At 49.2% G+C, this 26,091-nt stretch overlaps 1 protein-coding gene across 6 annotated transcripts in view; it reads right to left on the reverse strand.

The window, feature by feature from the left end:
- The window catches only part of LOC137344342 (ligand-dependent nuclear receptor-interacting factor 1-like), a 39,453-nt gene extending 13,700 nt beyond the window's left edge, over positions 1-25,753 (reverse strand). The window contains exons 1-4 of one of the 6 annotated variants that reach the window (XM_068007216.1): positions 25,569-25,717; positions 25,060-25,442; positions 19,414-19,558; positions 3,571-5,407 (exon numbers count right to left, since the gene is read on the reverse strand). In XM_068007216.1, the coding sequence (XP_067863317.1) occupies positions 3,571-5,394 (1,824 nt within the window). In that variant the 5' untranslated portion in view covers positions 5,395-5,407; positions 19,414-19,558; positions 25,060-25,442; positions 25,569-25,717. Of the gene's footprint in view, positions 1-3,570; positions 5,408-8,009; positions 8,624-13,989; positions 14,106-19,413; positions 19,559-25,059; positions 25,443-25,568 lie in introns of those variants that run through there. The other 5 variants (XM_068007215.1, XM_068007214.1, XM_068007217.1 and 2 more) reach the window with 5 other exon arrangements.
- Between the last annotated feature and the right edge of the window lie 338 nt (positions 25,754-26,091).

Genomic DNA, 26,091 nt, shown 5'->3' on the forward strand with positions numbered 1-26,091 from the left:
AGCTCGATGATGGGAATGCTTTTAGAAACAATAATTCAGGACAAAATTAATAGTCACTTGGACAAGTGTGCATTAATAAAGTAAAGCCAGCATGGATTTGTTAAAGGCAAATCATTTTTAACTAACTTGATTGAATTTTTTTGATGAGGTAACAGAGAGGGTTGATGTGGGCAATGCTGTTGATGTTGTGTATATGGATTTTCAAAAGGCGATTGAGCAAGTGCCACACGATAGGCTTGTCAGCAAAATTGAAGTCCATTGAATAAAAGGAGCAGTGGCAGCCTGGATACGAAATTGGCTAAGTGACAGGAAGCAGAGAGTAGATGTGAACGGTTGTTTTTTGGACTGGAGGAAGATATATGGCGGTGCTCCCTAGGGGTCGGTACTAGGGCCACTGTTTTTTTATATATATATATATATAAATAAATAAATGACTTGGACTTGGATGTACAGGGTACAATTTCAAAATTGGCAGATGACACAAAACTTGGAAGTGTATTAAACAGTGAGGAGGATAGTGATAGACTTCAAGAGGACATGGACAGGCTGGTGGAATGGGCGGACACATGGCAGATGAAATTTAACGCAGAGAAGTGCAAAGTGATACATTTTGGCAGGAAGAATAGAAGAGGCAATATGAAGTAAATGGTACAATTCTAAAAGGGGTGCAGGAACAGAGAGACCTGGGGGTATATGTGCACAAATCTTTGAAGGTGGCAGGACAGGTTGAGAAAATGGTTAGAAAAGCATATGGGATCCTGGGCTCTATAAATAGAGGGATAGAGTACAAAAGCAAGGAAGTTATGTTGAATCTTTATAGAACACTAGTTTGGCCACAGCTGGAGTATTGTGTCCAATTCTGGGCACCGTACTAGAAACATAGAAAGTAAGAGCAGGAGTAGGCCATTTGGCCCTTCGAGCCTGCTCCGTCATTCAACATGATCACGGCTGATCCTCTATCTCAATACCATGTTCCCGCTCTCTCCCCAGACCCCTTGATGCCTTTTGTGTCTAGAAATCTATCTATCTCCTTCTTAAATATATTCAGTGACTTGGCCTCCACAGCCTTCTGTGGTAGAGAATTCCACAGGCTCACCACCCTCTGAATGAAGAAATTTCTCCTCGTCTGAGTCCTAAATGTCCTACCCCATATCCTGAGACTGTGACCCCCTCGTTCTAGAACCCCCCCCCCCCAACCCCCCCCACCCCAGCAGGGGAAACATCCTCCCTGCATCAAGTCTGTCTAGCCCTGTCTGAATTTTATATGTTTCAATGAGATCACCTCTCATTCTTCTAAACTCGAGTAAATACAGGCCTTGTCGACCCAATCTCTCCTCATACGACAGTCCTGCCATCCCACGAATCATTCTGGTGAACCTTTGCTGCACTCCCTCTATGGCAAGTATATCCTCCCTTAGGTAAGGAGACCAAAACTGCACTCAATACTCCAGGTGTGGTCTCACCAAGGCCCTGTATAACTGCAGTAAGACATCCTTGCTCCTGTACTCAAATCCTCTTGCAATGAAGGCCAACATATCATTTGCCTTCCTAACTGCTTGCTGCAACTGCATGTTTGCTTTCAGTGACTGGTGTACAAGGACACCCAGGTCCCTTTGTACATCAACATTTCCCAATCTATCACCATTTAAATAATACTCTGCCTTTCTGTTTTTCCTTCCGAAGTGGATAATTTCACATTTATCCACGTTATACTGCATCTGCCATGCATTTGCCCACTCATTCAACTTGTCTAAATTGCCTTGAAGCCTCTTTGCATCCTCCTCACAACTCACAATCCCACCTAGTTTTGTGTCGTCAGCAAACTTGGAAATATTACATTTGGTTCCCTCATCCAAATTATTGATATATATTGTGAATAGCCGGGGCCCAAGCACCAATCCCTACGGTACCCCACAAGTCACCGTCTGCCACCCTGAAAAAGACCCATTTATTCCTACTCTCTGTTTCCTGTCTGTTAACCAATTTTCAATCCATGCCAGTATATTACCCCCAATCCCATGTGCTTTAATTTTGCACACTAACCTCTTATGTGGGACTTTAACAAAGACCGTCTGAAAATCCAAATACACCATATCCACTGGTTCTCCCTTATCTATTCTACCAGTCACATCCTCAAAAAACTCCAGTAGGTTTGTCAAACACGATTTCCCTTTCATAAATCCATGCTGATTTTGTCTAATCCCGTTGATATTTTCTAAGTGTCCTGTTATCTCATCCTTTGTAATAGACTCTAGCATTTTCCCTACTACTGATGTTAGGCTAACCGGTCTGTAGTTCCCTGTTTTCTCTCTCCCTCCTTTTCTAAATAGTGGGGTTACATTTGTCACCCTCCAATCTGCAGGAACTGTTCCATTATCTATAGAATTTGGAAGATGACAACCAATGCATCCACTATTTCCATGGCTACCTCTGGGACGCAGAGTAGAAAGGATGTGAAGACCTTAGAGAGGGTGTAGAAAAGATTTACTGGAATGGGACCAGGGATGAGGGACTTCAGTTACGTGGATAGACTGGAGAAGCTGGGTTTGTTCTCCTTCGAGCAGAGAAGGTTAAGAGGTGATTTGATACAACTGTTCAAAATTATGAAGGGTTTAGATAAAGTAAATAAAGAGAAACTGTTCGAATTGGCAGAAGGATTGAGAATCGGAGGACACAGATTTAAGGTGATTGGCAAAAGAACCAAAGGCAACATGAGGAAAAACTTTTTTCTTTACACAGCAAGTTGTTATGAGCTGGAATGCGTTGCCTGGAAGCAGATTCAATCATGGCTTTCAAAAAGGAATTGGAGAAATATTTGAAGGGAAAAATTTGCAGGGCTACAGGAAAAGTGTGGGGAATGGGACTAACTAGATTGCTCTTAAAGAGCCGGCACGGGCTCAATGGACAAGACGGCCTCCTTCTGTGCTGTAACTATTCTATGAAAAACAAAACCGCTACTCACATACACAGACATCTACAGCCTGAGTCCCCATTCTGGGAAGAAAGCCCAGCTATAAAAGTCATTCATTTCTCAAAACCAGTTTGCGGCTGAATGTGAGCATAACATTTTATGATTCAACTGATCTTTAAGCAGATAGTGCAGTGAATAGTAGGTTTACTTTTGTCTGGACAGTCTGAATACAAGATTTGGTGCACTGTATTTAGTGTTCATCACCTCCACCGTTAGCTTATTGGCAAACTGCATTGACTTTTATTAAGGGCCGTAGCAACTTCAGACATTTGTACTGAGTAGGTAAGCGAGGAACCAGATTTTAGGTACAAAGTTTAAAAGTTATGAACAGCAAGGACTGGAACATGCAACGGTAACAGTTAAAAATAAACCTCAGCTCCACGAAACAGAGGAAAAGTCCATGACTAACACATCTCACTAGAGTCCAAAGTAAAATGCTATTGTGCAGTTTAACATTGCAACTATCAGCTATTTTAACAACATTTAAAGCAGACAAATTAATGAAATATTATTTCCCAGTGTGAAGTGCAGAATAATCAGACAATAAAAATGTTTCTTCATTCTATCTGACTAAACTTAAAAACGATGCAAAGGCTTACCTCACGTACAGTGCCTGGTACATCCTGAGCCCTGTGCTGGTCATAGGGATTTTGGACACCAAATGCCATTCTACAGGTGTCTGCAGGCCGGCTTAAGAATTGGTTCTCCTTCTGCTCGAACGGTTCAGAATCAGGGTCCTCTGGTTCCTCTTTGATTTTGGTTATTAAATCGGTCCGTGATAAAACAGCAGACAAGGCGTTCTCTTTCTCTGTAAGGCTCCCGGAAGCTGGAACACTCTCAGGGCACGGGCTGGGCAATCCACTGTTCTTCTGGACGACAAGATAGACTTTACCATTGTACATAACCAGGGCATTTTCCTTGAATGCAGAAAAAACGTTGGCACCCTTTTCTGAGGGTGCAGTTGACGCCAATGGTATCAGGTTTGTTGTGCCGCTCTCCGCGTGCTGCTGATCTGCCAAGCTCTTTAAGATCTTCGAGGCCAAGTTATTGGAAGATTTAACCGGAATAAGGCAGTGCGCTAAGGACTGCGGATTCTTCTGCACGACCCATTTCATCACACTGTCCTGGGACTGGGACTGCTCAGCATTAGAAACTGCTGCACTACTGACAACAGCAGCAGGTGCTGCTGCGCCTTGAACAGGGCTGTCGCCAACGGCGAGGGCTGTGGGCAGCTGCACAATGTTCTTGGGGCGAATGTTTGGAAGGCGTTTCGGTGTCGTCTTCACGGTGTTCACTGGGCAAACGTAAATGACAGTCGGAGATGGCTTCGTGGATTCAGCCGAGTTAGCGAGGTTGGACGCTGCAGTAGCCAATATCTTCTGCTGAATAGCAAGGGGCAGTGAAGACGCTGGAACAGATTTGACTTCTGCATTTGCAGGGATCTGAAGATGATGGCCAGAAGGTAACACTGGAGACTTTACAAGCATGAAAGTCTTCTGATTTGTAGCCAAAGTGGGAGGTGCTTGGGTACTCTGCACTGGTAGACCAGGCAAAGTAACTGTTGTTAGATTATAAGCCTTTTGGTCCATAGGCAAAGTGGGGGATGCTTGGGTTTTCTGAACAGCTGGACCAGGCAAAGTAACTGTGGTCAGATTATAAGCCATTTGATCTGTAGCCAAAGCGGGAGGTGTTTGGTTACTCTGCACTGGTACACCAGGCACAGTAACTCTTCTTAGATTATAAACCTTTTGGTCTGTAGCTAAAATGGGAGATTCTTGGGTCTTCTGCACTGGTAGACTAGGCAAAGTAACTGTTGCTAGATTATATGACATTTGATCTGTAGCTAAAGTGGGAGATGCTTGGGTTTTCTGTACAGCTGGACCAGGCAAAGTAACTGTGGTCAGATTATAAGCCATTTGATCTGTAGCCAAAGCGGGAGGTGTTTGGTTACTCTGCACTGGTACACCAGGCACAGTAACTCTTCTTAGATTATAACCCTTTTGGTCTGTAGCTAAAATGGGAGATTCTTGGGTCTTCTGCATAGGTAGACCAGGCAAGGTAACTGGTGTTAGACTAGGGCATTGCAAAGATGCAACTGCTGGTACTGCAAATATATTTTCACATGAAGGATTGACTGGAGACATCCCACTGTGGCTGGCTGATCCTTCAAGTGATGTTATTAGAAAACTTCCTGTGTTGGTTTGTTGCAACACAGGAAGATATGCCGTTGGAGTGCTGCAAGTTGTTGTTTTAGGTTGCGTTGCAACACGGATCACGGTCGACACATTTACTTTGGAAGGGGCACTACCGGTGGAAACGGGAAGAGGAACAGCTGGGATGTAGTGTCCAGGGATGTTGGGAAGAGGAATCAGTTTCAAGAGATTCTTCCCATCCAGACTCGTAGTCTGCACAATCCGATACATGCATCCTGAAATGCTAGGAGAGATATTAAAAGGTTTTATTAAGTGATACAGCTTTATATTTGCTTCTATTACAAAGCATATTGCACTGTATCAGTAACCAAGCTACAGCACACTATAGTGTCACATACAAATGATTCTCTTCACACAAGTAGGTGATTCTATCTTGACAATGACTGACAAAATAATGCCTTTTCTGCAAAAGAATTCATACCCACAACCGAACATCTACTAGAATGGTGTCAGGGATGAGGGACTTCAGTTATGTGGAGAGACTGGAGAAGCTGGAGTTGTTCTTCTTAGAACAGAGATGGTTAAGGGGAGATTTGATAGAGGTGTTCAAAATCATGAATGAGTAAATAAGGAGAAACTGTTTCCAGTGGCAGAAGGGTCAGTAACCAGAGGACACAGATTTAAAGTGATTGGCAAAAGAGCCAGAGGCAACGAGGAAACATTTTTTTTTACGCAGCGAGTTGTGATCTGGAATGCACTGCCTGAAAGGGTGGTGGAAGCAGATTCAATAGTAACTTTCAAAAGGGAATTGGATAAATACTTGAAGGGAAAAAATTTACAGTGCCATGGGGGAAGAGCCGGGGAATGGGATTAATTGGATAGCTCTTTCAAAGAGCTGGCACAGGCACGATGCGCCAAATGGCCGCCTCCTGTGAGGCAACTACTACGATACTATGAACATCATTTCCCATGCATGTTTGGAGTGCTTTTTTAAAAAAAGTCTTTGCAAATTCTATGTACACAGCAGTGGCCTTGGGACGGTTTACTACATTGAAGTGCTATATAAATGCAAGTTGTTCTCTATTTTTCCAAATTGAGAAACCGAGCTGAACAGCCAAGGCCACTGTGTATAAAGGTTGAAAACAGTGGAAGACAGAACAAGGTAAATCAGGAAGAATTATTTAGGTGATGTCAAGCTTGAGCTCTGAAAGCCTGAAGGATGGAAAAGACTGAGGAGATAAGGAGTTTCACAGTTTTGAGAACCCAGGAACCAATGAGTTAAAGTAGGAGACTGCACGCTAAGTTCTGATTTCAACACTCTCAACACCAACACTATAGTTAATACCGAGGAGGACTGTGATAAAATACAGGAAAACATTAATAAACTTGCAGAATGGACGTGCAATTGGCAAATTAATTTCAATATAGATAATTGTGAAGTATTACATTTTGGTAGGAAGAATAAGGGGGCCACATACTGATTGGATAACAAGAGTCTAAATGGGGCAGAGGAGTAGAGAGATCTGGAGGTACAGATACACAAATCACTAAAAGAAGGGAAGCAGGTTAATAAAGCCATAAATAAAGCAAACAAAGCACTGGGGCTCATTTCTAGAGGGATAGAATTGAAAAGCAGAGAAGTTATGTTTAACTTGTATAGAAACCATAGTTATCCACACTTTGAGTACTGTGAACAGTTCTGGTCTCCATATTATAAAAAGGATATGGAGGTACTGGAGAAGGTGCAAAAAAGAATTACTGAGAGGTTATACTTATCATGAAAGATTGAGCAGGCTGGGGCTCTTTTCTCTAGAAAAGAGAAAACTTAGTGATGACCTGATAGAGGTCTTCAAGATTATGAAGGGCTTTGATAGGGTAGATGCATAGAGGATGTTTTCACTTGCGGGGAAAACCAGAGCTAGGGGCCATAAATATAAGATAGTCACTAATAAATTCAATAGGGAATTCAGGAGAAACTTCTTTACCCAGAGAGTGGTTAGAATGTGGAACTTGCTATCACAAGGAGTAGCTGAGCCGGCTAGCATGGATGCATTTAAGGGGAAGCTAGATAAATACATGAGGGAGAAAGGAATAGAAGGATATGCTGATAGGGTTAGATGAGGTAGGGAGAGAGGAGGCTTGTGTGGAGCTTAAACACCGGCATGGACCTGTCATGCCGAATGGCCTGTTTCTATGCTGTACATTCTATGTAATTATATGTAACACTGAATTTGACAGGAGAAGGAAGAGTATGTAGTGCAATGTATTTGAACTTGGGAGAAACAAGAAAGCAAATAAACACAGGGTGAACAAGAGAGAAAATTCTTAGAAGCAAAGGTGGGAAGTGCTCAAACACTTCACTTTCTATTTGAGTATCAAAAAATAATTTTCACTAGCATTAAACATTTCACTGCACTCATTTAAAAATCCACCTAGGGGTTCCAAATTAAAGCTACAGCCCAGAAGAACCACAAATAATTTTACCTCACACACTAAATAGGAACTAAGATTACTCAGCACTACCCCAGGCCACAAACAAAACTAGTTCTATGGACGCCAACATGTCTTAATGTAAAACTCACAACGTGCTAATACCAGTCAGTGCTGGTTGACAGGTAATGTTGTTCTCCCACTTTACCAGTCGAGTAGTTTACCCATCCATCATAGATCCATCAATTTGTACCAATGCATGCCACCATCCAGAGGATGGTACTAGTCTGGCACTCCATCATGGCATGGTCCTGAAACGTTAACTCTGTTTCTTTCCCCACAGATGCTGCCTGACTTGCTGAGCTTCTCCAACATTTTCTGTTTTTATTTCAGTTCTTTTGGGTGCCATTATCTCAAGGCTTGTGACTGCCAACACCACAGCTCACCCAGCTTACCTGGGCTCACTCCTGCGGTTTTTGTTGAAGAACGGCCTCCTAGTGCAGCACTCAGTACTATTTGGTGCAGGTACAGAACTGACAAGACGAAGTATGATAGTATGTTGTTCTTCAGCAAGAGGCACCCAGGACATTGACTGTCACCTTCAGTCATCACAAAGGCCCAGTGTTACTTTAAGCAGCACTTGAATCCAAATATTGTTTGACATGGAGAGAAGCAAGCACAAGTTGTCCCAGCAAAATAAGTGAGAAAACAAATCACCGAGTTGAAAGTTGTTCATGTAAGGGGAGGTCTCCGGTTTTACTACATGGGGGATATACAACTGAAGTCAGGTTTAAACAGGAGAGAAAGTGAGGGTCATGTGAGCACCACTGCAGCCTCATTAGGCCATAGGCATCTTAAAAGTGACACTTCTTGTTGGCAACCTGGGTTACTCTGGGCTACATGGAGGGAGGTGAAAGAGGAGTGATTGCTAACATATGCCCGGGCATCTACTACTCCATGCTGACAGGCCAGGTAAATGACTCATTGCCAGCTCTCCCAATACCAGCCCACCCACTGACAGCCCATCTGGTGTACCAGCCCAACCAGTGTACCAGCCCATTTAGTGTACCAGCCCACCCACTGACAGCCCATCTAGTGTACCAGCCCACCCACTGACAGCCTATCTAGTGTACCAGCCCACCCAGTGTACCAGCCCACCCACTGACAGCCCATCTAGTGTACCAGCCCACCCACTGACAGCCTATCTAGTGTACCAGCCCACCCAGTGACAGCCCATCTAGTGTGACAGCCCATCTAGTGTACCAGCCCACCCAGTGACAGCCCATCTAGTGTACCAGCCCACCCAGTGACAGCCCATCTAGTGTACCAGCCCACCCAGTGACAGCCCATCTAGTGTACCAGCCCACCCAGTGACAGCTCCTACATCAGGTCTCAGAATATGGGGACAATATGGGGCTGAAGACTCCGGCCATGAGAGCTGCCGATGAGCCCGGACGGTGACCCATTCTGACCGGGGGGGAGAGGATGGACTCTGCGGCATGCTGCCTGCCTGCCCGCCCGCCCTGGGCCGCGTACGGAGTCCACACTTGGTGCCGGCTGCACACGGTCGGCCATTAAAACCAGATGAAATGCGCCCACCCGGCGGCGCCTCCCCCTGAGGGAGGGAGAAGCGCGGCGCCAAGAGAAGAGGCCGGACTCCGGGCACCCCGCCATCCGGCCCTCGGCCCGACTGGAACGCTGCGGATTTTGAACGCTGACAGTTCGCGCGGCTCAGGCCGCCATCTTAACGTTTGTACATCAGGTCCCCGGCCTCACTGCAGAGACACGCCCCCTCAGGCTACAGTCACGCCCCTATAGTACGTCACATCCACAGACACGCCCCTGCAGCCATAGACACGCCCCCTGGACACGCCCCCTCCTGTGAACGCGAGCACTGACACGCACAATCGCCCCGTCGACTATTTGTAAATTGTGTTCACTTTTCGGAGTCGAGTCCAGGTTATTGTTGTCCCTCACTCTCAACAAATGACCGTTGACAGGTTGACACCAACATCAATAGCAACAATGCTCCATACTTTCATCAGTCTGAGTGCCACCCCCCTGCATAAGAAAACATGTCGCAATCAAAATTATAAATCCATCCTAAAGATAGGAGCGCTATACAAAGTACAAAAATACTTGCGCGCGTGTTAGAACTGCCACTTTGATTTCTCCACAACTTGTGCACAAAATAAGGTTCCTCAACTCTGCAGCCAATGCACCAACTCCATAGGGAAATTCACCAGAGTTTCTATAGGCTCCTCGATTTCAGAGCCAATACACTTTGAGGATTCCTCAACTCCATTGAAAAATACTCCTGTGGGGCTCCTCAACTCCACATCCAATGCAATATTGGGGCTCCTCAACTCCACATCCAATGCAATATTGGGGCTCCTCAACTCCACATCCAATGCAATATTGGGGCTCCTCAACTCCACATCCAATGCAATATTGGGGCTCCTCAACTCCACATCCAATGCAATATTGGGGCTCCTCAACTCCACATCCAATGCAATATTGGGGCTCCTCAACTCCACATCCAATGCAATATTGGGGCTCCTCAATTCCACATCCAATGCAATATTGGGGCTCCTCAACTCCACATCCAATGCAATATTGGAGCTCCTCAACTCCACATCCAATGCAACATAGGGTTCCTCAACTCCGCAGGCAATGCAACATAGGGTTCCTCAAGTCCATAGTCAACGTGTCAATAGTGTGCCTTAACTCTATATCCAATGCACCAACGTGATGCCGCAACTCCACTTAACAATGCTCCAATACAGTTATTCCACATAAAATTCACCATTGGGTACCTGCAGTCCACTGCCAAATCTTCAGTTGGATTCCTTAGGTCTACAGCCTGTGCACCAACAGGCATCCTCAACTCCATAGCCAGTATACTGCTATGGTTCTTCTGTCTTTGAACTCAAGAACCTTTACACCAATGGAATTCCTCAATTTTGTCAACAGCATTCTACTCTCCTTAATCCAGAGCATATAACTACAATCATTAATCCAAGATTCCTCCATCCCATTCTTCCACAAGCTGTACTTAACAGGATTCTTCCACCTTCCTGTGTAACAGCCGTAACATTCAGAAATGTACCATTGGTTCTTCAATTCCAAGGTAAGGGAGGTCTCCCCAGTGTCCTGGGTAATATTTATCCCTTAACCAAAACCACTAAGAATAGATTATCTGGTCATTATCATATTGCTCTTTGTGGGATCCTGCTGCACACAAATTGGCTACCGTGTTTCCTACATTATAACAGTTACTACACTTCAAAAGTACTTAATTGGCTGTAAATCGCTTTGGGACATCCTGAGGTCGTGAAAGGCGGGATGTAAATGGAACTCTTTCTTTTATTTAAAGACTTCCTCAACCCCACTGCCAGTGCTTCAGTAGGGTTCTTCAATTCCACACTCAATGGTTCAGTAGGGTCCTTCAATTCCACACTCAATGGTTCAGTAGGGTTCTTCAATTCCACACTCAATGGTTCAGTAGGGTCCTTCAATTCCACACTCAATGGTTCAGTAGGGTCCTTCAATTCCACACTCAATGGTTCAGTAGGGTCCTTCAATTCCACACTCAATGGTTCAGTAGGGTTCTTCAATTCCACACTCAATGGTTCAGTAGGGTCCTTCAATTCCACACTCAATGGTTCAGTAGGGTCCTTCAATTCCACACTCAATGGTTCAGTAGGGTCCTTCAATTCCACACTCAATGGTTCAGTAGGGTTCTTCAATTCCACACTCAATGGTTCAGTAGGGTCCTTCAATTCCACACTCAATGGTTCAGTAGGGTCCTTCAATTCCACACTCAATGGTTCAGTAGGGTCCTTCAATTCCACACTCAATGGTTCAGTAGGGTTCTTCAATTCCACACTCAATGGTTCAGTAGGGTCCTTCAATTCCACACTCAATGGTTCAGTAGGGTCCTTCAATTCCACACTCAATGGTTCAGTAGGGTCCTTCAATTCCACACTCAATGGTTCAGTAGGGTCCTTCAATTCCACACTCAATGGTTCAGTAGGGTCCTTCAATTCCACACTCAATGGTTCAGTAGGGTTCTTCAATTCCACTACCAGTGTTTTAGTGGGGTTCCTCTACTCCATTGCCAGAGCTTTTGCAGAGTTTCTCAAGACCATATTCTGTGCAGCAGGATTCCTCAACTATGTTTCTTGTTTCAGTAGGATTCCTCCTCTCCATAGTCAGTGATTCAGTAGAGTGCCTCAACGCCAATGCATCAGTAGAGTGCCTCAACGCCAATGCATCAGTAGAGTGCCTCAACGCCAATGCATCAGTAGAGTGCCTCAACGCCAATGCATCAGTAGAGTGCCTCAACGCCAATGCATCAGTAGAGTGCCTCAACACCAATGCTTCAGTAGAGTGCCTCAACACCAATGCTTCAGTAGAGTGCCTCAACACCAATGCTTCAGTAGAGTGCCTCAACACCAATACATCAGTAGAGTGCCTCAACACCAATACATCAGTAGAGTGCCTCAACACCAATACATCAGTAGAGTGCCTCAACACCAACACATCAGTAGAGTGCCTCAACACCAACACATCAGTAGAGTGCCTCAACACCAACACATCAGTAGAGTGCCTCAACACCAACACATCAGTAGAGTGCCTCAACACCAACACCAATGCATCAGTAGAGTGCCTCAACACCAACACCAATGCATCAGTAGAGTGCCTCAACACCAACACCAATGCATCAGTAGAGTGCCTCAACACCAATACATCCGTAGAGTGCCTCAACACCAATACTTCACTAATGTTCGTCAACACCAATACCAATGCTTCAGTAGAGTGCCTCAACACCAATACATCCGTAGAGTGCCTCAACACCAATACATCCATAGAGTGCCTGAACACCAATACATCCATAAAGTGCCTCAAAACCAATACATCCATAGAGTGCCTCAACACCAATACATCCATAAAGTGCCTCAACACCAATACATCCATAGAGTGCCTCAACACCAATACATCCATAAAGTGCCTCAACACCAATACATCCATAGAGTGCCTCAACACCAATACATCCATAAAGTGCCTCAACACCAATACATCCGTAGAGTGCCTCAACACCAATACCAATGCTTCGTAGAGTGCCTTAACACCAATACTTCACTAGTGTTCCTCAACACCAATACTTCACTAGTGTTCCTCAACACCAATACTTCACTAGTGTTCCTCAACACCAATACTTCACTAGTGTTCCTCAACACCAACGCTTCAGTAGTGTTCCTCATGGCCTGTGCGCCAATAGTATTCCACATCCACTTTCACTTTTTGCTTCACAGTGTTTACACCAATAGCATCCATTCATGTCCAAAGCATTTTGGTAGCACAGGTTATACCAGTCCACTACTCCATATTCTACACATCAACTAACTCACTTCTTCACAACTCATGCAGCAATAGCATTACTCCATGGATATATATGAGAATCTCCAACTACCCAAAGCCTTAAAACAACAACTTGCATTTATATAGCACCTTTAACATATTAGAATGTCCCAAGGCACTTCACAGGAGCGTTATCAGACAAAATTTGACACTAAGCCACATAAAGAGATATTATGACAGGTGACCAAAAGCTTAGTCAAAGAGGTAGGTTTTAAGAAGAGTCTTAATGGAGGAGAGAGAGGCGGAGAGGTTGAGGGAAGGAATTCCAGAGCTTAGGGCCTAGGCAGCTGAAGGCACAGCCGCCAACGACGGAGCGACTGAAATCAGGGATGGACAAAAGGCCAGAATTGGAGGAGCGCAGAGATCTCAAAGGGTTGTATGGCTGGAGGAGGTTACAGAGATAGGGAGGGGCAAGGCCATGGAGGGATTTGAACACAGGGATGGGAATTTTAAATTGGAGGCGTTCCCAGTCTGAGTGCCACTGTAGGTCAGCGAGCACAGTGGTGTTGGGTAAATGGGACTTGGTGCGAGTTAGGATACGGGCAGCAGAGTTTTGGATGAGCTCAAGTTTATGGAGGGTGGCAGATGAGAGGCTGGCCAGGAGAGCATTCGAATTGTTGAGTCTGGACATAACAAAAGCATTAATGAGGGTTTTAGCAGCAGCTGGACTGAAGCATGTGCACAGATAGGCAATGTTATGGAGATTATGTACTGTGAACGGTAGATATTTTACCAAGATGGCTGCTTCAATCCAGTATTCTAAAGCTTTTACACCAATAGAATTCAACTATCTCACTAGTCTTCATCCTTTGTGTCAGCATTGTTCTACCTGCTGCACTTGAAGTAATCATTTGCCAGTCTATTCAACAATACTATACCTCCACAACTTTAAATTCAATAGTGTTCATTATTTCAGAACTTTATCACCAATATTTATCTGTCACTCCATATCCTGTACACCAATAACAGTAAATGATTTCACTACTACAATGTTTCACTATGACTCTGTACCTTCCCAGGACTCCACAGCCTTTACATCATTCAGTCTTCTTCTTCCACTTGGGCTGTTAAATCTCAGAACCTGTACATTTTCCTGCTCCATTGCCTTGCACCAGTGGAGTTCCTCTAACTGACTGTTCCTGAGCTTTCAATGGTCACTGCTGCTACAAACATGTGACAGGTTCAGTCTGTTACTTGGGAGGATCAGCTGAATCACAAGATAATTACAGAACTTGTTTTTAAACTTAGCAATGACCCCTGAATAGATTTTGTTTGAAAGCATTATTGGTGGATGTCCCTTATTGTTGCTCATGTAGTTGTATAGCTGCAAATCTTATCTCTGACTCGCAGCTCCTGGTAAGCCGTAGTCAGCTCTGTAAAGAAAGCACAGTGGTGTGGCTGAGTCACAACAGCAATGTGTCCCTTTCAAATGGGAGGAAGGGGTCTAATGTTGAGAGTGAGGGACAGGTTGGGTTCAGGGGTTGAAACCTGCCTTTACCCTGAATTAGATGGAATTTCCATTGCATTAGCTACAGGGAAATAGTTCAGACTGGTACTGGGCTGTTCAGAGCTGCTGCAACACATAAAGGAGAGAGATAAATCAGAGGCTGGGGCCCAGGTGGGAAGCTGGGGGTTGGGATATTTCTTCGGAGGAACCAGTCGACTGGGCCTTATGGCTGGAAATAGGAAGTGTTGGAGTTGGGATCTGAGAAGGAGCAAAGGGACTCAGGCTGGGATGCAGTGAGGGGGCCAGAGCATGAGGCTGGGAAGCAGTAGACTGTAAGTCTTGCAAAATTAAACTAAGTATAAAATCTTAAATGTGCAAAAGCTGAAAACAAGGACTCCAGCTACATTAATCAATATTTAATCTGGATATGATTAAATAGTAGTTGGTCTTTTCTAAAATGCTAGTGAGAATCTCAGGATTTTTAAAATACATTTTAAATAATCCCTACGAATACTACAACAAATCTAAAATAATGGAGCCGGGCTGGGTCAAGTGCATGGAGCTTTGCTTGGTGGGTTGAAGCAGCCCAAGTATCAAGCACCAACACTCGGGATGGAGCAGTACCAAGGATGGGAAGTTGCCTTGGGACACCACCTCTTTCTCACAGGATGCTGAGGGAGGTGAGGTAAAGTGAGGCTGCAACAAGCAGGAAGAATTTTTTCTTAAATACAAATTAACTAGAAAAATCTGGTCAGGGGAAGAGGGGAAAAAGGGAGGGAAAAGAATAAGAAGTGGGTGCTAAGTCCAACATGCCTGCTTTGTTAAATTGATTCTCTGCAGGTGATTGTAGTTAGTCATTTGGCCAATAATGACCATAGAATTTACAGCTCAGAAATAGGCCATTCAGCCCAACTGGTCTAGCAGGCATTTATGCTCCACACCAGCCTCCTCCCACCCATCTTCATCTAACCCTATCAAAATATCCTTCTATTCCTTTCTCCCTCATGTGTTTATCCAGCTTCCCCTTAAATGCATCTATGCTATTTGCCTAACTACTCCTTGTGATAGTGAGTTCCACATTCTAACCACTCTCTGGGTAAAGAAATTTCTCCTGAATTCCCTATTGGATTTATTAGTGACTATCTTATATTTATGGCCCCTAGTTCTGGTCTCCCCCACAAGTGGAAACATCTTCTCTACATCTACCTTATCAAACCCCTTCACAATTTTGAAGACCACTATCAGGTCACCCCTCCTCAGCCTTCTCATTTCTAGAGAAAAGAGCCCCAGTCTGGTCAGCCTTTCCTGATAAGTACATCCTCTCAGTTCTGATATCATCCTTGGGAATCTTTTTTGCAACTTCTCCAGTGCCTCTGTATCCTTTCTATAATACCTCAGAACAATCAGCAAGGCTCCAGAAATTCCACCCATGTTTGTGTAATAGCATCACATCATGAAAATGAGATGTGATAATAAGCAATTTCCTACGGCACTGCGCATGGATGGTCTGCGTTCTGGGGCAGTTTTAGCACCTTTAAGGCCAATGCTATCAGTAGGCAAATCCTTGTAATTGTAATTATTTATAAACAGCTGAGGTCAATCAGACACAATTGTAACTAGATGTAGATTTCAGGCTCAAGGTCAGTCACTGTCCTGTGTATGGATGTGAAATGTATAACACTGAGGTATGATGTCTGGTATATGATGGATGTACACTAGAAAGAACTTTTATACACATATAGCTCACAGTAAGTCAAATGGTAAGTACAGGAGTGTAATACCATATAATGTACAGTGTAAAGGGTTCATTTGGACCTGTGTCCAGGTGATTGGCAAAAGAAAATCTTTTTACACAGCAAGTAGTTATGATCTGGTATGTACTGCCTGAAAGGGTAGTGGAAGCAGATTCAATCGTGGCTTTCAAAAAGGAATTAGATAATTACTCGAAAGAGAAAAAATTTGCAGGGCTACAGGGAATTAACGGGGGGATGGGAGTAACTAGATTGCTCTTACAAAGAGCCAGTACGGGCTCAATGGGCCGAATGGCGGTTTCCTGTGTTGTAACCATTCTATGATTGACCGGAGTTTGTGTTTACTTAACAATCAGCTAAATTCTGTTTGTCAGTTTCAGGCTGCAACTCAGCATTTTAAGACTGTTTTGCAACTGTTGGCATTAACACGTGCTAGAATATACCTTTTTAAAATATTGATTATAGATATAAAATCGATGAGTTTTTAATGTTAATTAAAATAATTACTAGCAATCTTACCATCAACCAGAAAGCCACGTAGTACAGTCTAGCCTCGATTTCTATACCGTTATGTGTGCGATTAATTGGTCAGATATATTTAACTGCGCGTATCACTTGTTTAAATATTAGTAACAAATTTCCTGAATTCAATACTGTTAGTATGGAACCAATATATCAATGTAAATATATGGGAAGCTGGAATTAACCAATAATTCGAACCGATGGGCTGTCAATGTGCCCACAGACCGACCTAATTCCCCCGGTTACCACGGGTGTGGGTTAAGTTTTCAGCTCAATGTATGAGTCATTCCATCTCACACGGTAGCTGATTGTGATGCTTATAAAGCGGTTTGATTACCGAGGCCTGTCCGGGGGCCTTTTTCAGTCCAGAGGTTAAAGCCCATTATTGGGACCACTGGTAGAATTTAAAAACTGTGAACATTTGCCGTTAGGTTGAGAATTTGTTTTTTAAAACAAGTTTTTTTTATTAAACTGGGCGTGTTCCAGTTAACAAGTCTTTTTTTTTAAAAAGATGGTGCGGTCTGATATTATAATCTAATGAGTTAACTCCCAGTCTGACTCAATCCGATAAAGTAAAATCAAGAGCGAAGCGGACAGGAACCCTTTTTTTAAAACTCTGACACAAGTGAAAAAGGAACATTGAAAACAAGCTAAACAATTGAAGACAGCGTCAGAACATAACAGAAGAATCAGAATAAGCTTGAGGGCAAAATGAATTCGCAGAAAAAATACAACCGCCAAAAATGAGCATGAGGGGAAAGTCAGGTTTTGACAAGGTGACTAACATGGCGGTTGGTTTACAAGCCAAGTGTAAGTAGTGGGAATACCAACACGGAGCGGCTACTAGAGCATTGGAAGCAGCGGGAACTGCCTTTAAGCTGCACTCGTGCATCTCGCCAATATCTGCTAAATTCCAGGGCTGGTGTGGGAATCTACCCTGAGCACAGGTCACGTCGCAGTTGGCTCACCTTCCCTCCAGAAACCCGCTGTCGGTAGGATTAGTCCCAACTCCGGCTTCAAATTTGCCCGAAAACATTGCTGGTGACACAGGGGGCTATCAACCAAGAGACCGTCTATCTCAACCATCCAATCACACTTTTGGATTTATGGCTCCATTAACCTGACTCAACACCCCCTAATCTAAACTACCCACTCCACCAAGTCTGTCTACCCATGTGTCCGTTAGCTTAATGTGCAATGGTGTTACTTCATGTCAGGGTCCATTCCCTGAGGTTCTAACATGCCCATTTAGGGGTGACTAACCATTACTCGGCTGTGAAGGTTGGAGTGTATCCTGTACTTGGACCAGCTACCAATTGCCATTTGCCAATATCACAACCATAAACAACCGAGATTTCAACCCGTCCATTGCACAGGGTGTCACAACAAAACCCCACATCTGGGGCGATTAAACAGCTGCAAGCATGCGGGTGTTCCCAACATCTCAATACAGACATTGGGAATCATAGGAAAGGTCAGTATATACCCAGCATACCAACTGTACATTCAAATTATTATAATTTATTGAGCCATGTTATTAATGTTGGGTTGTTGATTTAAATCAGCAGGAGATTATTTAATAAAAATGCGTCCTGTCTGCACACATGCAAAGATAATTCCGAGAAATGGATGATCAAAGCGATCACTGCCTGCTCAATCCGCTATTGAGATCCAATAGGAAAAAGTTGAGAGTTGGAAAAAAGAGCAGGGAATGTACTCGGCCCGGAACATTCTTCCGCACCTGTTCACCGACCGTGAGCCTTTGACAGTAACACTTCCTGGGTTATATGTTGCCTTCATGGTTAAAGGGCAGAATCATTCGTTCAATTACACCAAGATCTTATCTGGATTTGAGATTGCACGAGATCGTAAACTGATAAAATGCCGCACTGATGAAAGAATGGTCGGAATTTCTGTGCACCCCCCCCCCCTCCTCCCCCTTGGGTATCATGTTTGGCTCACGCTTGGGCTTAAAACCCAAAAACCACTGGAGTTTCCACTTCAAACTATAAAGGGTCGTGTTGTCTGTAGGAAAGGGGGCTCGCTGACTGACAGGTCCGTGTGTGTGTTCTGGTGGTTGTCTGTAGGAAAGGGGGCTCGCTATCTGACAGGTCCGTGTGTGTGTTCTGGTGGTTGTCTGTAGGAAAGGGGGCTCGCTGACTGACAGGTCCGTGTGTGTGTTCTGGTGGTTGTCTGTAGGAAAGGGGGCTCGCTGACTGACAGGTCCGTGTGTGTGTTCTGGTGGTTGTCTGTAGGAAAGGGGGCTCGCTGACTGACAGGTCCGTGTGTGTGTTCTGGTGGTTGTCTGTAGGAATGGGGGCTCGCTGACTGACAGGTCCGTGTGTGTGTTCTGGTGGGATTTCATATCTATTCTGGACTCCACTGCCGAGGACCGAATGTTTGATGTCACTATCCCCCTGTCACAGCACGCCAAGTATCCAAACACTGCTCGGCGTCAGATCGGTACACCCTGCGCCGAGCTATCCATTTACCGCCCGCCTTCCCAAACCCCATACAATCGGGCCGAGCAATGGGTTACCTCGGTATGGACACTGCTGCATTGGGGAGATGTTTGCACTTAAAGCTGATGGACCATATCAGCGATCAAAGGTGATTCGTCCACAACTGCCCTCAGAAGCCACACACATCCCATTAAATAAAATCTGCAGTTTATACATTGATCTACTGTGATGGTATTGCAGTGTGTTACCGTACGTGGTTAAATTGTGCCTTGTCTAATGTGCAGATACTTAGTCGAAGTGCGATGTCTGATCAGCTTTAGGCGGTTTTGATGACTCCAAACACTAGACTGCGGGAGATAAGCAAGGCTTTCTTGTTCTATGTCACATCCCCAGACACTCTGTAGATAGAACAGATTACTCAGAAATACAACCGGCATCAGGAGACAACTGCTTCATACCTGACCGAACATCCCATTGACACGCGGATACTAAACTGGGCTACATTAAACTTACAGACATCACCCCAATTTCCCAGATGTCCTGTAGCTCACTCGAAATTTAAAAGTATGTGAAATACATTATAGTCTCCTGTATTACTAATAGTGAAACACGACTCAGTGTCCAATCTCTTGCTGTAATTGCTGGGTCTATAAATATACACACTATCTATATCAACAACAATTTAAAAAATTGCATTGATATAACTGCTTCCGCGACCTCAGGACCTCCCAAAGCACTTTACTGCCTTAAAAGGCATTTCCTTTATGACTCTAGGGTTCGTTCCAGCTCACCTTGATCTAGTTCCTTAAATTTACCAGCAAACTACGCTCTGAGACCCTGTTTAACGGTACCTTAATGCAATGCTATTGACTGTAACATCATCACTGGGGTGAAATGTGGAATTCGGAAAGATTGGTTCCCTGGATCGATATATGTAGCTGAAAATGATCAAGTAGATGCATATCTGAATCTCATTGTGCTCAGTAACCAAATATAAATTTATCCGTTTCTACCTGTAACTTTCTACATTAAAACTATTATAGGGGCAACTTTGATGGATCGTTCATGAACCGAGCTGAGGAATGCGAGCGGAAGTACCGCGCCAACCAGCGCACCAATCGGACCCTCGCATCAGCAACAGACTCGATCCTCCTCCATTGGACAAGCCTGCCGGGCTGGTCACGCCCATAGAACGCAGACACACAAAGGGAGCCAATGACTGCGCCCCAACGTGTTGACGTCAAGGGGTGTCGTCATACATACCGTAGCAGCGCCGCCGCCAGCGAAAGGGAGGGAAAGAGAGAGAGAGGGGAAAGGAGAGAAAGAGAGGGGGAGAGAGAGAGAGAGATGGCGGGAAAGTGTGTGTGTGGGGGGGGGGGGGGGGAGAGATGGCGGGAAAGTGCGGGGGGGGGGAGAGAGATGGCGGGAAAGTGTGTGGGGGGGGGGGGGGGGGGAAGAGAGAGATGGCGGGAAAGTGCGGGGGGGGGGGGGGGGAGAGAGAGATGGCGGAAAGTGCGGGGGGGGGGGGAGAGATGGCGGGAAAGTGCGGGGGGGGGGGGGGGGAGAGATGGCGGGAAAGTGCGGGGGGGGGGGGGAGAGAGAGATGGCGGGAAAGTGCGGGGGGGGGGGGGAGAGATGGCGGGAAAGTGCGGGGGGGGGGGGAGAGATGGCGGGAAAGTGCGGGGGGGGGGGGGGGGAGAGATGGCGGGAAAGTGCGGGGGGGGGGGGGGAGAGATGGCGGGAAAGTGCGGGGGGGGGGGGGAGAGATGGCGGGAAAGTGCGGGGGGGGGGGGGAGAGATGGCGGGAAAGTGCGGGGGGGGGGGGGGAGAGATGGCGGGAAAGTGCGGGGGGGGGGGGGGGGAGAGATGGCGGGAAAGTGCGGGGGGGGGAGAGATGGCGGGAAAGTGCGGGGGGGGGGAGAGATGGCGGGAAAGTGCGGGGGGGGGGGGAGAGATGGCGGGAAAGTGCGGGGGGGGGGAGAGATGGCGGGAAAGTGCGGGGGGGGGGAGAGATGGCGGGAAAGTGCGGGGGGGGGGGAGAGGATGGCGGGAAGTGCGGGGGGGGGGAGAGATGGCGGGAAAGTGCGGGGGGGGGGGGGGGGGGGAGAGATGGCGGGAAAGTGCGGGGGGGGGAGAGATGGCGGGAAAGTGCGGGGGGGGTGGGGAGAGATGGCGGGAAAGTGCGGGGGGGGGGGGGAGAGAGATGGCGGGAAAGTGCGGGGGGGGGGAGAGAGATGGCGGGGGAGAGAGATGGCGGGAAAGTGCGGGGGGGGGGGGGGGGGAGAGAGATGGCGGGAAAGTGCGGGGGGGGGGGGGGGGAGAGAGATGGCGGGAAAGTGCGGGGGGGGGGGGGGAGAGATGGCGGGAAAGTGCGGGGGGGGGGGGAGAGATGGCGGGAAAGTGCGGGGGGGGGGGAGAGATGGCGGGAAAGTGCGGGGGGGGGGGGGAGAGATGGCGGGAAAGTGCGGGGGGGGGAGAGATGGCGGGAAAGTGCGGGGGGGGGAGAGATGGCGGGAAAGTGCGGGGGGGGGGGGGGGGGAGTTGGCGGGAAAGTGCGGGGGGGGGGGGAGATGGCGGGGAAGTGCGGAGGGGGGGGGAGAGAGATGGCGGGAAAGTGCGGGGGGGGGGGGGGGAGAGATGGCGGGAAAGTGCGGGGGGGGGGGGGGGAGAGATGGCGGGAAAGTGCGGGGGGGGGGGGGGGAGAGATGGGGGGGGGGAGAGATGGCGGGAAAGTGGCGGGGGGGGGGGGGAGAGATGGCGGGAAAGTGCGGGGGGGGGAGAGAGATGGCGGGAAAGTGCGGGGGGGGGGGGGGGAGAGATGGCGGGAAAGTGCGGGGGGGGGAGAGATGGCGGGAAAGTGCGGGGGGGGGGGGGGAGAGATGGCGGGAAAGTGCGGGGGGGGGGGAGAGATGGCGGGAAAGTGCGGGGGGGGGGAGAGATGGGGGGGGGGGGGAGAGATGGGGGGGGGGGGAGATGGCGGGAAAGTGCGGGGGGGGGGGAGAGATGGCGGGAAAGTGCGGGGGGGGGGAGAGATGGCGGGAAAGTGCGGGGGGGGGGAGAGATGGCGGGAAAGTGCGGGGGGGGGGAGAGATGGCGGGAAAGTGCGGGGGGGGGGAGAGATGGCGGGAAAGTGCGGGGGGGGGGGAGAGATGGCGGGAAAGTGCGGGGGGGGGAGAGATGGCGGGAAAGTGCGGGGGGGGGGGGGGGAGAGATGGCGGGAAAGTGCGGGGGGGGGGGGGAGAGATGGGGGGGGGGAGAGATGGCGGGAAAGTGCGGGGGGGGGGGAGAGATGGCGGGAAAGTGCGGGGGGGGGAGAGATGGCGGGAAAGTGCGGGGGGGGGGGGAGAGATGGCGGGAAAGTGCGGGGGGGGGGGGGGAAGAGATGGCGGGAAAGTGCGGGGGGGGGGGAGATGGCGGGAAAGTGCGGGGGGGGGGGGGGGAGAGATGGCGGGAAAGTGCGGGGGGGGGGGGGGAGAGATGGCGGGAAAATGCTGGGGGGGAGAGAGGGCGGGGGGAGAGAGATGGCCGGAGAGGGCGGGGGGGGAGAGAGATGGCCGGAGAGGGCGGGGGGGGAGAGAGATGGCGGGAGAGGGCGTGGGGAGAGAGATGGCAGGAGAGGGCGGAGGGAGGGACGAGGGCGGGGAGGCGGGAAAGTGCTGGGGGGGAGGGAGGGGAGGAAAGAGGAAGGGGGGAAAGAGAGCAGGGGGGAAGGTGGGAAAGAGAGCAGGGGGAAGGGGGGGAAAGAGGGAAGGGGGGGAAGGGGGGGAAGGTGGGAAAGAGAGCAGGGGGAAGGGGGGGAAAGAGGGGAAAGAGGGAAGGGGGGGAAAGAGGGAAGGGGGGGAAAGAGGAAAGGGGGGGAAAGAGGGAAGGGGGGGAAAGAGGGAAGGGGGGGAAAGAGGGAGGGGGAAAGAGAGCGGGGGGAGAGGGAAAGAGAGCAGGGGGGAAAGAGAGCAGGGGGAGGGGGGAAAGAGAGCAGGGGGAGGGGGGAAAGAGAGCAGGGGGAGGAGGGGAAGGGGGGGAGGAGGGGAAGGGGGGGAGGAGGGGAAGGGGGGGAGAGGGGAGGGGGGGAGGGGGAAAGAGAGCAGGGGGAAGGGGGGGAAAGAGAGCAGGGTGGGAAGAGAGAGGGGGGAGGGCGGGAAAGAGGGCCGGGGGAAGGGGAGAAAGAGAGCAGGGTGGGAAGAGAGAGGGGGGAGGGCAGGAGGGAGGGGGAGGGCAGGAGGGAGGGGGGAGGGGGAGGCGGGAAAGAGGGTGGGAGGGGCGGGAAAGAGGGTGGGAGGGGCGGGAAAGAGGGTGGGAGGGGGGGGAAAGAGGGAGGGAGGGGGGGCGGGAAAGAGGGCGGGGCGGGAGGCGGGAAAGTGGGCGGGGGAGGGAAAGAGGGCGGGGGGGTGAAGAGGGCGGGGGGTAGAGGGGGAGGGGGAAGAGGGCGGGGGGTAGAGGGGGAGGGGGAAAGGGCGGAGGGGGGGGAGGAGGGAGAAAGGGCTGAGGAGGGGGGGGAGGAGGGAGAAAGGGCTGAGGAGGGGGGGGAGGTGGGAGAAAGGGCTGAGGAGGGGGGGAGGTGGGAGAAAGGGCTGAGGAGGGGGGGGGAGGAGGGAGAAAGGGCTGAGGCGGGGGGGAGGAGGGAGAAAGGGCTGAGGCGGGGGGGAGGAGGGAGAAAGGGCTGAGGGGGGGAGAGGAGGGAGAAAGGGCTGAGGGGGGGGAGAGGAGGGAGAAAGGGCTGAGGGGGGGGAGAGGAGGGAGAAAGGGCTGAGGGGAGGGGGAGGAGGGAGAAAGGGCTGAGGGGAGGGGGAGGAGGGAGAAAGGGCTGAGGGGGGGGAGAGGAGGGAGAAAGGGCTGAGGGGGGGGGGAAGGGGGAAGAAAGGGCTGAGGGGGGGGGGGGAGGAGGAGGTTCGAGGGAGGGAGAGGCTGGAGGGATGGTTCCTTTCAGTCAACTCCGCTGGAGTCGGGCGGCGATACGAAAAGGGCGCGAGATTCCGTACCGAAATTCCTGCCGCAGATGGCGGCTGCGGGCCATGCACGGGCACTTCCGGTAGGCAGTGTGGGTGACGAAATTCATCTGATCCCTCGCTTTGCCTAAACACGCCGGGTCCGTTCACCGAGCTGCCCGTGGCTCCGGGATAGCGGGGGGGTGAGCGGGGGAGTGGAGTCACTGCACCATGCGTTTTGTAGGAAAGTGTTGCAGGTCGCCTCTCACCATCGAGTAACGCTGCTGACAACAGGTGCTGGGGGGCTGGGGGGGGTCACACACTGACCGTCACACAGTCCCCACCCTCCTTTATTACACCCACAATAACCAGGTGCCCCCGTCACCCTGCCCGCTAATGCCCCCACCCCCTCAATCTGCTCCGTGGCAAAGTCTCCCACCAGCAGCCTGAAGAATTTGTGAGTTTGCCTCACTCTCCATAACTTTTTTCCAATCCACACTCACTGGCTCAGAATACATTCAAAATACAACTCTATGTAACCGCCCGTTCACTCATTCTACTGTAGGTGTTTAGAGATCAAATGGCAATGTCTCTTCAAACTTAACAAGCCACACATGAGCCTCGAATCTCATCGGGACATTTACGTGACGCTCAGCTTTCAAAATCCTGTGAAAGTTAAACGGTTATCTGCAGCCGGCATACACTTGACGTAAAACACACACCGGTTGTTCCGCCTTTGAATTCTGAGACTGCCCAGTAGGCGGATCTGACTCATAGATGCCAACAGAATTTTACCCTTTGTAGCAAAGGTTTCCAGCAATACCAATCTCCAGGCAAACATATTCTAAAACACTTATAGTACTATGTTTTGTTTGTAAAAATCACAACAGCAACAGCCAGAAGTAGTAGTAGAGCAGCACAAGGCCAGAGTGGCAGCTCTAAATCAGGTGGGAGTTAATCCACAGCTCGGTACTTACCACTGAGCACCGCCCGAGCTGTCTGCGCTCTGCAAAACCAGGGGCTTCATGTTGCTCATGATGGCGGCTGAGGGAGGCCGAGCCCTGCTCTGATCCTGCAGCCTGTGCCGGTGACTGTTGCCTGCTGCTCCCTCCGTGCCCCCGGGAGTGGGTGGTGCAGCCGCCTCTTCCCTCTCCCTCCTCCTCCTCTTCTTCCTCCTCCTCCTCCTCCTCTTGCTTGTTGCCAAAAACCCGGGCCGCAGCGCCACCGTGCGGCGGCGGCCGGGACCGCACCCCCCTCCCACAATCCTCGGCCAACAACCCACCACAAAATGGCGGCGAGTTAGGCAGGCCGTCCCTGGCAGCACCCAGATCCGAAGCTCAGGAGGCGGCAGCGCTTCACCCTGGAACAGAAACAAAGGACAAGGGTGGTTAACAGGGCCACGGGCCAAGAACCTGCATAATCTGACAGCCATTAGATACCCCCCTCACACATGTACAAAAAATAAAATAAACTTCATTGATTTAACCTCGGGAGGCAGTGGGGAGGACACGTTTAAGTCAATAAGGGTCTGCTGGGTGCAATGGTAGGCGGCTCCAGGCGGGAGCGGCGCCCGCTCTGCAGGCAAAGTGCGGTTACCTCGTCCCCATCCAACGGCCGGCCTCTCCACGCACAGGAGCCGCACGGCCGCTCGCGCACCACCGCCCGCTGCCATTGGCCCGCGCCTGAACCCTGACCCCGCCAGCGGCCGCCAATCAGGAGCCGCCCCACCCCTCCCCGCGCCGCCGCTCTTCGAGGCAGTGGGGAGCCGAGCGAGCGAGCGAGCCCTGGGATCGGTCCAGGCCGCCTGTCAATCAAATGCAAACAAACGTCGCGCACACCCAGCCTTGCGGATCCAACAGCCACGCAAACAGCAGCGCTCTCAATTGTTCGCTGTCGAATCTCCCAGTTCATGAACGCATTATATTTATTGCAGATTTCCACCCACTATATACTAATATGATCTCTACATATTATCCCAACTATACACCGCTGCTTCTGCCTGCTTGTGT

The sequence above is a fragment of the Heptranchias perlo genome, chromosome 27 (assembly GCF_035084215.1).
Source record: "Heptranchias perlo isolate sHepPer1 chromosome 27, sHepPer1.hap1, whole genome shotgun sequence".
In the NCBI taxonomy this organism is placed as follows: domain Eukaryota; kingdom Metazoa; phylum Chordata; class Chondrichthyes; order Hexanchiformes; family Hexanchidae; genus Heptranchias; species Heptranchias perlo.